General features: G+C 43.0%; 1 protein-coding gene across 1 annotated transcript in view; it reads right to left on the reverse strand.

The window, feature by feature from the left end:
- Window positions 1–2,836: 2,836 nt before the first annotated feature.
- Window positions 2,837–12,970, reverse strand: part of rps6ka2 (ribosomal protein S6 kinase, polypeptide 2) — a 161,277-nt gene continuing 151,143 nt past the window's right edge. Inside the window, exons 20-21 of the mRNA XM_069931597.1 lie at window positions 4,497–4,634; window positions 2,837–3,251 (exon numbers count right to left, since the gene is read on the reverse strand). Of these exons, the coding sequence (XP_069787698.1) occupies window positions 3,126–3,251; window positions 4,497–4,634 (264 nt within the window). The 3' untranslated portion in view covers window positions 2,837–3,125. The remainder of the gene's footprint in view (window positions 3,252–4,496; window positions 4,635–12,970) is intronic.

Raw genomic sequence — 12,970 nt, forward strand, 5'->3', positions numbered from 1 at the left:
TCAGCTCTTGAGACTGTTCTGCATTCAATTAGAACATAGCTGATCTGCATTTTAATGTAACCACCAAACTGGGCCCAAGATGGTGGTGCTTGTGTTCAGCAGTGGCCACAGGGGTGCAGCAGACTGGTGTGAGATTTTCAACTAACCAAGCCAATTGAAAGTATTAGATTTTCTAATTCCAAATTTAAATTTGCTCAACTTATGAAGGAAATGCTTTCAGGAAAACTTCTGAATATGCCTGGGATTGTCAGATCATGGAAGCTAAGCAGGTCACAGGATTGATCAGTAGGTTTCTGTGAGGGGTACTGAACCAAATGACAATGCTATATCTGCCTTACAATAGACAAAAGTTAAAGAATTTTATGTATGTTACATTCTAAATGTAACAATAATGTGACAATACTGGAACCTTTAACCTTTTTTTTTCCCATGCCAACTGCCCATTTCTGGTCATTGTGATCCAGAACTGCACTTATTACATTAGAGTGTTGGCAAAAGTGGGCTTTTTGGGTTGTGAGCAACAGTCTACAATTGCTGGAGAAACTCAGCATGATGGGAGTAAGGTTATGATGTTGACTAGTTATCCTGCACAAAAATACAACAACTAAAATAGAAGTCTCATGTTACACAAAATAGGTTAACAGACAAGGAGTGATCCCTATTTGAACCAGCTCAGTGGAGATAATTAGAAGTTTGATTACATTGATTACCAGTTGATCTGATATTTAACAGTGGTGGCTGCAGGGGATGGGAAAAGGTCAAGGTCATTTAGAGAGGGTTGATTGTTATTTACAACGGAAAGTGGGTGAATTTTGATAACAGACTTTCATGGTTTTTTAAAGAGCTTATCCTTGACAAATAGTACAATCTATAGTTTGCCTTTAGTGAGAGTGCTTTCATTCTTAGTCCAATATGCAATTGTAAATCTATCATGGGAACATTGCCCTGTGTGTTTTCAATGGCAGAAAACTGTGATAGGAATCCTCAAGACAAAGCATTCAGCAGTCAACCCAATAGCTCTTAACTCCATCTGTGGAAGAGTCTATGGTTCTTCTACTGGCTTCATTAGCAATCTTAGAATCCACAGAACTGGAGTGGAAACAAGTCATCCTCAATTCCGAGGGATCACTCAGGATAGTCCTACAAAGTAGCATCTCTTGGATTTTTTTTGAGATGAGTTGATTTCCAGGTCATTCCATAGCACTAGGAAATAGTCATACCTTTGTCTCAGAGTCAGAGGTAAGCTCTTTCTGGCAGATCATTTGACAAAGATGTCTCTCCACAGGTCACAAATCAAGTGAGCCTCACCCATCAAAATGATAGTGAACACAGTACGGAACAAGATGCAGCCATGTATAAATGTGAATCCCTTTGCTGCCAATTTGTTAAATGAGAATTTGAATGCTGCAGAGAGATTTCCTGCATGAGCAGAGTGAAGGGGTTATTCTTCACAACCTCGAGTGAATCTTAAAAGAGCTTAGTCAACAGAAATCCCTCTATCTGGCGCGCAACAAGGAGCAAGAGCTTGATTGAAATTTTCCTTTTGGTTTTTGTCTCCATGGAATTTCCTGACTGAGAGTTTGTAAAGAGCTCCAACCACTGGCAATATGTAGGCTGAGAAAACTTCAAGGCAGCTTCCTCTTTGTCAGCACTGCTTCACTGGAGGAATGAAGTAAACCGGGAGCATTTCCTGTTTATATTTTCAATTCTCTCCTTGGAACAGTGGTGAGCAATAAATCAGCGAGTGAGAGTGTGGCATTTAGTGAAACTAAATTCCAGTGCTGCTTTTAAACCTTTAACTGGCCAAATGAATTAATAAAATAGCCCACTGAGAGTTCTGATGCGCTTCATTTGACTATTATGGTCAGGGAGATTTCATCTCCCCAAGAATGCACTTGTAAAATCATTTAAAGCTAGAATAATCACATGGGTATTTAAATAGACTTAATATTAACAGATGTTGCATGAATCTCGGCTCAAGATAATGCCAACATTTTGGTCCCCACTGCAAGTTGCTGGAAAGGCAAGATGGAATCAGCGTGGGGCCTTCTACAGGGTATATGAGATCTGGATGAACAATTTAAGGTATTATGGCCAGGCTCTAAAACTCTTGAGTAACGCTAGATTATAACCAGCTGCTTCACAGCATCTACAACATTTGAAAGCAGAACTTCTCAGGAATATGACATTTTCATAATTGCTAGAGGTTGAGTAGTAAATCATGAAAGGTAACTTTTGGACCCTATTTGTTAACATGTTCAGGCAAGGTGCAGTCGGAAAGAAGTGCAATTGGAGGAAAAAAAACCTGATCATAGTATTTGATTGTTATTAGTGGAATCATTACATCACTGACTTTATAACCAATGGCATTTAAAGACGTGCAATCCCTTTCAATGGACATGATAAAGTACTCAAGCTAAAGCTAAATCTAATGCTTGGAAACCAAACTAAGAAGTTCACATTCAGTTTGCCTCTCTATGAACTCCAAATGCACCGACCACTGAAAAGACAGTGCTCATAAGTCTTGACCTCTCCATAGCTTGCATGGTTTTGTTCTATTTCACATTACTGCAGAATATTTAAAAGTATTGCAATTACACAATATGATCAATTGGCTTCCAGAAGTTTTCTTAACAGTGAATTTCTGCTTTAAAAAAGGTAAAGCAAAATAAACAGTTTAGTTCTAAAGACCTTGTCAAATTGAATGGGTTGTACAGAGACCTTAAACAACAAAGAGGGAAGTGCATTATTTCAGTTTATAGAGTGTTGATTACAAGTGTTTTCTCAAAACATTTTTAGAGTTATTTGTTTCTATTGAAGGGGGTAAGTCCATCTTTCACAGCCAGAGTATGTCTATCCTTTTCGATGATCATCAAGCAAAATGCAAAAACACATGCTAATTTAGAAAAGGAATTTCATTGTGTTCACCTCCTTTTGTCCTTTGCAGTGCATCAAATTGGGTAAATGATCATTTGTCTGTTCAGCAAATACTTCATGACAGAGGCTAAAACTAGGCCCAACCTCCTTGTACTTTGGATCTTTTCAGGTCTCTTGAACTGGGCTAAGAGAAGTTCAAGTATTTTTACATGTAATGGCAACTCCTTGCATGTGGCATACAATAGCTGTTATAGTCTTGTAGAAGTCAGTCTTTTCATTCCTCTTCGCTGAGCCAGGTTTGAGGCCAATACAGCTTCTAATCTTGGAGCCTGAGGTGTACGATTTAAAGCAAAATAGGTGGCAGCCATTGCACCCTGTAATAAGATGTATCACAAAACTTGTCACATTTTCTATAGAAATGAATAAACTTAATGCACAAATGATGACATCCCCTGTCACCAATCTCCTCACTTTTCTTTCTCTTGTTATGGTCAGGCTTTTGGTATCATCTCTAAATGACCGTTCTATGTGCATAGGGCTAGACATGAATTAACTATGGGAGACATCACAGATAGGCCCATTTAATGGATTAACCACAGCTTTGACTATTTCTTTTCTTGCTATTTATCACATTACCTGGGTTAATCATTGTTTCTCAATCCATTTTCCTACCAACCGCGCCACCAAACTGGCTGCTGATCACCCCTTCATGGCTTGTATCATAAGTAAATTAGATTAAACATAAAAGCAGTGGAAATTTTTGATAAACTGTACTTCTGTTAAGGGTGACAGCTGTCATTTACACAATATCTCAATTTATGGCATGAAATTACTGTTTTAGAAACTCAATCTATTCCAGTTTTGTAAATATAAGAGCAACACTATTGAAACAGTCACTAAAAAGCAGCAGTATTGTTAAACTTGCACTGGTGTTAAAGCACCTCAGAGGAAATAAGACCAAAGTATCAGAAATTTCAAGAGATTATTTTTTCCTGTGTCTGGAAATAACTAAAGTACAGAGGCCAACTCTTTCTGAAAACACACCTCCTGCTGACAAGAGCTCATTTTTGGTAGGTTTTATTAAATAGTAATATTGTGTTCTTCTGAAGGGCAGATATGTAATCATATAATCATTTACAGCACGGAAGCAGGCTATTATGGCCCTTCTAGTCTGCCGAGTCTCTTGCACTCTCCTAGTTCCACTGGTCTGCACTCTGCCCATAACCCTCCATACCCTTTCCATCCATATAGCTATCCAATTTTTCCTTAAAAGATAATATTGTACCTGCCTCCACTACTTGCACTGGAAGCTTGCTTCATACAGACACCACTCCCTGAGTCAAGAAATTCCCTCATGTGTTACACCTAAACTTTTGCCCCCTAATTCTCAGTTCATGTCCTCTAGTTTGAATCTCACCTATTCTCAATGGAAAAAGTCTATCCACATCTATATATGGAGCAGTGGACTGCAATAACATACATGAAATAAATTTTCACATAGTATCACACATCACAAAAAAAAATCCAGATCAAAAGTGGCTGGAAAGGCCATCCTGGCCACTCTGAAAGGCATGATCATAAACCAAGGTTCAGATTTAAAGAGGTTATTTAGAACTTGCCTTGACTAAATGGGCGTCATGCCTACTGAGTTGATTCTGTGACAGGTATTCTCGGTTCACTACCCAGGGATGTCGAAGAACTTGAACTGCTGTCTGCCTTTGATGAGGATCTACATGTAGCATTTTAGATACCATATCCTATGGAGAAAACCACAAAAGACTAGACAGTCCTTTCAAATATTCTGATTTACATTAACTATAACTTGGGTTCAGTGTCGAGCTTCATGTTACACTGACAATGAAGATTGTACTTCCTAAACACTTTTGGGTGCATTTTTTTTTGATTTTTGGCTGCTGATCATGAAAATCACCTTAAAATATTTCTATCACATTCTATTTTTTTGATCTTTGCAATTTTTATCATGCTTCAAGCATATGAAACCATGAAGTCAACATGTAATTGAAAATTCATTTTCTACATTCACACTTGGATTTCTTCCCTGCTGATCTTGGTTCAGTCAGTGACAAACATGGTGAAAGGTTTCACTAGGACATTGAGATCAGGGCCGAATTAACGTGGTAGCGAGAGTAGCAAATAATTTCAAGGGCCCATGCGGATCTCTGTGCAGCAGCTATCAGATTCCACTGATAGTCTATATTAATAACCCTGATTAAAGGTGATAATTGGCTAAAATTGCTAACCTTAAATTTAATTGAGGTTATTAACACAGACTATCTCAGGCAACTCATAGCGATGGCTCAATGTGGGAGCAATGGTAATTTTGGTTACCCATAATCCCCCATGCAGCTGGATCCAGTCTGTCAGTATTAGCGCCAGGGAAACGCAGAGCAGTTACAGCTGCATAGGAGATTATGGGTAATGAAAATGGCCATTGATCTTGCTGCTTTAAACAAAATGTGTAAGTAAGTTTTAACATGGCAGTAGAGGGGAGGGGCACAATTTCAGTTTAAGTGTAATTTCAGTGTAGGTGCTTCCCCCTCACTGCGCATGTGCCAGCTGGCACCATTTAGGGCCCCTTTAAAATATTTGCTACAGGCCCTGCAATACCTTAATCTGGGACTGCGACACCATGGAAAAGGAGAATCAGAGCAACTGGAATCCATCGACGCTGGCTGACTATTGTTGGACACTGACATGAGAGACATCAGATGCTGAATACAATCAAAAATCAGTGGCAAAACATTTTTAGGTCAGTTGAACTAATGAAATGTGTCAACATTGTAATGCGATTAAACATGCTAAATTAAATAAAAGTTAATTTAATGTTTCTCCAACTACCTATGTGATACTGCAGATCTGAAACTATATTTGTGTTAAGTTCTCTATCATAATTCCCAATTATTTTTCAGGAAGCTAATCTGTTGTCCAATGTTTTTTGAGTGTGAAGGACCCTGCAATGGTTCACTATATTTATGGAACAAATTGGTACTACTGGTAAAATTATAGTAGGCAAGATTTAAAAACAAATGTACAAATTAATTTATGCAATGACTTCATTTGCCCTTTTTCTATTAACTACCTAATTTTAAAAAAAACCCTGCATCATTTCAATATCTTTAGACTATGGCAAACAAATTTTGGAAATATATATTGACAATAACATAGTGATCAAGGCACTTCATCCAATTTGAGGGACCCTGAAAGAAACAATGAGAACTGTGACATATTTAGAAATGGAATCCAAGAGTGAGGTACGGAGTCAACATTTAAACTGGCATCAGTTTAGTTTTTTCACCATTACAAATGGCATTCAGATAAATGATGAGATTGTAGCGGCAGCTACAATGCTACTGAAAGAACACACAACCAGATGGGTTGAGCTCAGTGAGTAGAACTGATTTAATGCAGGCTGCTGGTTTGGACTTATACTCCCAACCAGGACCTAGCTGAGAACCATGCTGGGGTGGGGGGGGGGGGGGAGCACTGACGTCACCCAGGCCTCACGTGGTCCTCCAGCGCGGGCATCTAAGCCCTGCGTTGAGAAGAAGGGGAAACCCCTGATAATGCCATTTTGGCCAGCTGCCCCGCCGCGTGGATTACAAGCAGGGCCAGTTTGCCTCCCTAGTGGTGTGCCGCCACACACACCCCCCCCCCCACCAGAACCAGCGCCAATGTCCTTTTTAGCTGGGCAGCCTCGCATCTTGGGCTGGGCCACAATCACTGGGGTCGAGGTGCGCTGGCTGCAGCCTGTCCACATTAAACAGTTCCCACCTGCCGCCGATGTCCAGTGTGAACATAGACCCTGAATGCTGGACAACCTTGTACGGCCCCTTGTAAGGTCTCTGCAGAGGTGCCGTGGGTGGGCCCCGCCGAATAAAAATGTACTCTACAGAAAGCAGCTCGCTGGGGATGTGAGATGGCCATGTGCCATGTCTGGGCAATGGTGGGGATGCGAAGGAGTCCAAGCGGACCCGGAGGTGGGGAAGCAGTTCGTGTGGCGACTGCTGGGGGTTGAGGCGCATTGATGAACTCACCAGGAAGTTCCAGCGGTGTGTCATAGACCAGCTCAGCTGATGACGCCTGCAGATCCTCCTTGGGTGTGGAGCGGATGTCCAGGAGCACCCAAGGTAGTTCGTCCACCCAGTCGAGACCAGAGAGGTGGGCCATAAGTGCTGACTTAAGGTGATGGTGCAGACGCTTGACCAGCACATTGTCCTGCGGGTGATAGGCTGTGGCGTGGTGTAGCTCGATCCCCAACCTGTTGGCAAGCTGTGCCCAGAGTGCAGAGGTGAACTGGGTGCCCCGATTGCTGGTGAGGTGATTCGGAACGCCGAACAGGGCTACCCAACCATGCAACAGTGCTCAGGAGCAGGAGTCTATGGAGGCATCTGGCATCGGGATCGCCTCGGGCCAATGAGTGGTGCAGTCCACCACCGTGAACAGGTAATGGTTGCCATGGGAAACGGGTAAGGGCCTGACTATGTCCACGTGAATGTGGATGAACCATTCCTGGACATGCTCGAACTCTTGCATGGGCGCCTTGGTGTGCCTATGTACCTTGGACATTTGGCAATGGGTGCATGTTCTGGTCCAGCCCGCGATCTGCTTCCGCAACCCGTGCCAGATGAACCACTCTGCCACCATCCGGACCGTGGACCTGATGGATGGGTGCAAAAGCTCATGGATGTGATGGAAGACTTGCCTGCGCCACTGCTGGAGAACCACTGGCTGCGGGGTGTCCATGGAGACATCGCACAGGATGGTGCTTCCGCCGCTCGGAGTCAGAAGGTCTTGGAACCGCAAGTCCATGATGGCAGTCCTGAAAGCTCGCATCTCCTCATCGGACTTCTGGTCCCAAGCGAGCTGGTCGAAGTTGAGGCCGGGCATCAGCGCACAGATGACTGGTCGTGAGAGTGCATTGGCGACCACGTTGTCCTTCTCCGCCTTATGCCAAATGTCGGTGGTAAACTCTGACACGATGGAGAGGTGACGCTGCTGGCGGGCCGACCAGGGGTCCTTCGCCATCATGAGTGAGGGGTTTGTGGTCAGTGAAGATGGTAAAAGAAGTCCCCTCCAAGAAATAGCGGAAATACCGCACCGCCAGGTACATGCCCAGTAATTCATGGTCAAAGCGCTATACTTGCGCTCTGGTGGGCAGAGAAGCTGATTGAAGAATGCCAGCGGCTTCCTATGTCCGTTCACCTGCTGCTCCAGGATGGCGCCAATGGCTGTGGCAGAGGCATCGACGGAGAGCGCCATATGCAGGTCAGTGTGTGGGTGGGCGAGCATGGTAGCCTTCACGAGGGCATTCTTGGTGGCCTTGAATCCACTGCAGGCCTCTGGGGTCCAGGTGAGCGATTTGTGCTCGGCTGCGATGAGGGCGAATAGCAGCTGCATGATGCGTGCAGCTCCTGGGATGAATCGGTTGTAGAAGTTGACCATACCTATGAACTCCTGCAGCCCCTTGAGATTGTCCGGATGTGGGAACTCCTTGATAGCAGTGACCTTCATAGCGGCAGGCGTGATTCCCTTGGTCGTGATGGTATGGCCCAGGAACTGAATGGACTCTTTCCCAAACTGGCACTTGGCTGGGTTGGCCAAAGTTGGCTAACCAGGAGAAGAGGGTGCGCAGATGGGCCTTGTGTTGCGCCCGATCCCTGCTGGCAATGAGGATGTCATCTAAGTAAATGAAGACGAAATCCAGGTCCCTGCCCACTGAGTCCATGAGGCACTGGAAGGTCTGAGCGGCGTTCTTGAGCCCAAACGGCATGCGACGGAATTCGAACAAGCCGAAAGGAGTGATGATGGCCGTCTTGGGTATGTCCTCAGGGTGCACCGGGATTTGGTGATACCCACACACCAGGTCAACCTTGGAGAAAACCCTCGCACCATGCAGGTTGGCCGTAAAGTCCTGGATGTGAGGGATGGGGTAACGGTCAGGAACTGTCACCTCGTTGAGTCGTCGATAGTCTCCGCAGGGGCACCAGCCGCCGGAGGCTTTTGGGGCCAGGTGGAGCGGTGAGGCCCACAGGCTGTCAGACTGCCGAATGATCCCCAGATTCAACAGATGCGTAAACTCCTCGTTTGCCATCTAGAGCTTGTCAAGCGGGAGCCGGCATGCCTTGGCGTGAACCGGTGGGCCCTGGGTGGGGATGTGGTGGAACACCCCATGGCACGGCGAGGCAGCAGAGAACTGTGGCTTGAGGAGGGTCGGAAACTCATCCAGAATACGTTGAAACTCATCTCTGGGTGTGCTGATTGAGGCCATCTGTGGCTGCTCTGTGCAGGAGGCATCAAGGCGAATGGCCTGGAAAGTACGGGCATCCACCAGGCGCCTACCCCGAATGTTCACCAGAAGCCCGTGGGCGAGGAGGAAGTCGGCACCCAGGATGGTTGTCAGAAGGGACAAGAAGATGAACTTCTACGAGAACTTTTATCAACCGAACTGGAAGTGGACTGTCTTGTCTCCATATGTCTGGATCTCTGTGTCCTCAGGTCGGTTCCTGGACTCAATGGCTGTCGCCGGAATGACGCTGATCTGGGCCCCAGTGTCGACGAGGAACTGCCGGCCGCTGACTAAGTCCCACAGGTAAAGGAGGCTGTGTCCTTGGCCAGCCGCCACAGCCATTAACAGCAACCAGCCTGCTCGTTTACCTGGAACGAGCAGGGCTGATGACACTTCCAAGCCTTGGCTCCCCAGGGCTGGTGGTAGAAGCAGAGGCCTGGAGCGGATGCCGTGCCCCTGGTTATGCTCTTGGTGGCCCCTGCAGGGGCTGGATGTTCTACCACCGCGCTAGGGGTGGACTTGGTGTGGTCATGCTCATGCTTTATGACCTGTTGGACAGCTGAGCCCTCCGGGAATCAGCTCTTGGGCCATCTGAGTGACCTACCTTGGGTCGGTAAAGCTCTCTTGGGCCAGTAACGACCGGAAGTCCTCGGTCAGATGGTCAAGGAAAATACGTTCGAAGAGTGGGCAGTTGGTGTGAGCAGCTCATCCATCAGCTCCATCGGAGACCTGTGCCCCAGAGCGGCCCGCTGGTGCCTGGATAGTCCGAGGGATCCGGTGAGCACTCGCTTGATGGTCTCGTATTTGTCTTCGGCGGGTGCAGCACATGTTTGGTGGTGGCTTGGTCCAGGGCGGTGAACACATGGTAGAATTTGGTCGTATCGGATAAAATCTGGTGGAGGTGAAACTGAGCCTCTGCTTGGCCGAACCAGGTCTCCGGCTCAATCTCTATCTACTCAATTTCTGAGGTGTTATATACAATTGATGTAAAAAATTATAATGAAGTAATCTATATCTTATATTGACTTAACTTCTTTACATAAATCTTGCCAGGCCTGCTGATCTATTGTTATATTTAAATCTTGTTCCCATTTTTCTTTTGAATTAAACAAGTCTACTTTAGGTGTTTGTTCTTGTAACAACATATATGGTATTGAAAAAAAATTTTTAGTCATTCCATCAACTATAATTTGTTCTAAATCTTTAAGATTTTTTTAGAATCATATCAGATCCTAATTTCTCTCTTAAAAAGGCTCTTAATTGAAAATAACAATATAGCGTATTATGAGGAATATCATATTTAATTTTAAATTGATCAAATGACATCAAACTATTATTATCATAACAATCTCTCAATTTTGAAATTCCTTTATTATTCCAAATATTTACAAAGAAGTTATCTTTTGAAAAAAATTAAAGAGGATTAATTAATGATGTTTTTAATTATAAAAGATTTCCATCAATTTCTAACTTGTGACAGATTATGTTATGTTTGTATTGTATATAGACATGTTTTTGGGAGATAAATTGAGGCAGAATTTTTAGTGTAGGTCACATACAAACACTTTAAAACAGATCTTATTTAAAATACTGGAGCTCTGCTTATGCTAGACATGTTGGGGCCTCAGAGCCTTTGCAAAAGCTTTGGAGAGTGCCCAAGTGACTTCAGTAATGGATTGTTGTTTACCAAAAAGGCAGCAGATGAAATAACTTGTTGGAGCCACAGATTGTCTGGAGAGGAACTTGCTGTTCTAAGAGGGTCATGTGGTTTTTCAAGCAGAGAGAGGAAAACAGGCTTGAGAGAGAGAGAGAGAGAGAGAGAGAGAGAGAGAGAGATCAGTTCTGCAGTTTTACAGTCACCACCAGCAGCTGGAACTGGAACAGGACAAGCTGGGAAGCTTGTGGGAAACCCCATTTGGAAGATAGGTTGTGAGTGCTTGGTTCAGTCTGGTCAAAGCCCTTGTGGTTCATGTAAAAGGAGAGGATAAGATATGGGTCTATATAAAGCTGGTTTTAATGGAACTCTATCTTTTTTAGGAATAACTGTAATTATCACTGTGTAAAAGGTTTCTGGAAGATAATGCAGTTTAAAAGCTTGTTCTATTACCTTCATAAATAAAGGAATCAATAATTTTAATTTTAAAAATTCTTTATAGAATTCAACTGGAAACCAATCCTTTCCGAGATATTTATTATTTTGTAAACAATTAAGTGCATAATGAACCTTTTGTTCAGTAGAAGAACTATCTTTACCTACTTCAGTTAAACTTGGTAATACCATTTGTGACAAATATTCATCTATAGCCTCCTAAATGTAATGATTCATAATATTTATGCTTAGACCATAACATCATTTTCTCTGTTCTATATGTTACATTGTATTATTATTTTGTAATTTCTTATTAATTAAACTTCTATATTTATTCTCTGAAGATGAGTTTTGAATGTCTTTTTCCAATATTGTTATTTCCTTTTCTAATTTATCTATTTCTTTTGTATATTCCTTTTTAAGTTTTGAACTATAACTTATCATTTGTCCTCTTAAATAAGTTTCTAACACATCTCAAATAATACCCTCGAATCCTCTAGCACCACACTCGTGGCTAAGGACATCTTAAATATTTCTTCCAGAACCCCGACACTAATCTCCCTCCTCCCTCAAGGCCCAAGGGAATATCTTGTCAGGCTCTGGGGATTTATCCCTTATTTGCTGTAAGACAGCAAACACTTCTTCCTCTTTAATCTGTATAGGTTCAATGACCTCACTGCTCATTTTCCCTTACTTCCCACAACTCTGTGCCTGTTTTCTGGGTGCATACTGATGAAAAAAAAAACACATTTAAAATCTCCCCAATCACTTATGGTTCCAGACAAAGCCAACCACTCTGATCTTTAAGGGGACCAATTTTGTTCCTTACTATCCTTTTGCTCTTAATATACCTGTAGAAAACCTTAGGATTATCTTTCACATTGTCTGCCAAAGCAATCACGTCTTTTTTTGGCTTTTTGATTTCTTTTTTCAGGTTTTTCTTGCATTTTTTATACTCCTCTAGTACCTCATTTGCTCCATGTTGCCGATACCTGCTGTACACCATCACTTCTTTTGAACCAGAACCCCAATATCCCTTAAAAACCAAAGTTCTGTATGCCTACTAACTTTGCCTTTAATCTGACAGGAACTTACAAACTCTGTATTCTAAAAATTTCACCTTTGAAGGTCCTCCTCTTACCTTGCCCATCCTTGCCTTAAAACAACTTATGCCAATTCACAAATTCTAGATCCTTTCTCAGTATAAGAAAATACTCCAGAGGGTTGTTAACTCATCCTGAAACATCACAGGTGCCAGGCTTCACTCCATCTAGGACATCTACAAGAGGCAGTGTCTTGATAAAGCAGTCTCCATCCTCAAAGACCCCACCACCCGCTATGCCCTCTTCACACTGCTATCATATGGAAAAAGGTACAGGAGCCTTAATCAAGCACAAACTTTTCCGCTGCCATCAGATTCCTCAATAATCAATGAACCAAAGACACTACCTTACTTTTCATGCACTTTTTTGTTTTTTATTCTATTTATTGTAGTAAAAGTGGTTTATCTGAATGTTTACACTAAGATGCTGCTGCAAAACACAGAATTTCATGACTTGTTCATAACAATAACTTTTGATTATGATTTCCTCAAAATGAGCCTTTCTCCAATTTAAAATCTCAACCCAAGTCCCAGTCCTATCCTTCTCCATAATTAACTTGAAACTAATAACATTATGATCACTGGACCCAAAATA

This window comes from Narcine bancroftii, chromosome 4 (genome assembly GCF_036971445.1).
Source record: "Narcine bancroftii isolate sNarBan1 chromosome 4, sNarBan1.hap1, whole genome shotgun sequence".
NCBI lineage: Eukaryota > Metazoa > Chordata > Chondrichthyes > Torpediniformes > Narcinidae > Narcine > Narcine bancroftii.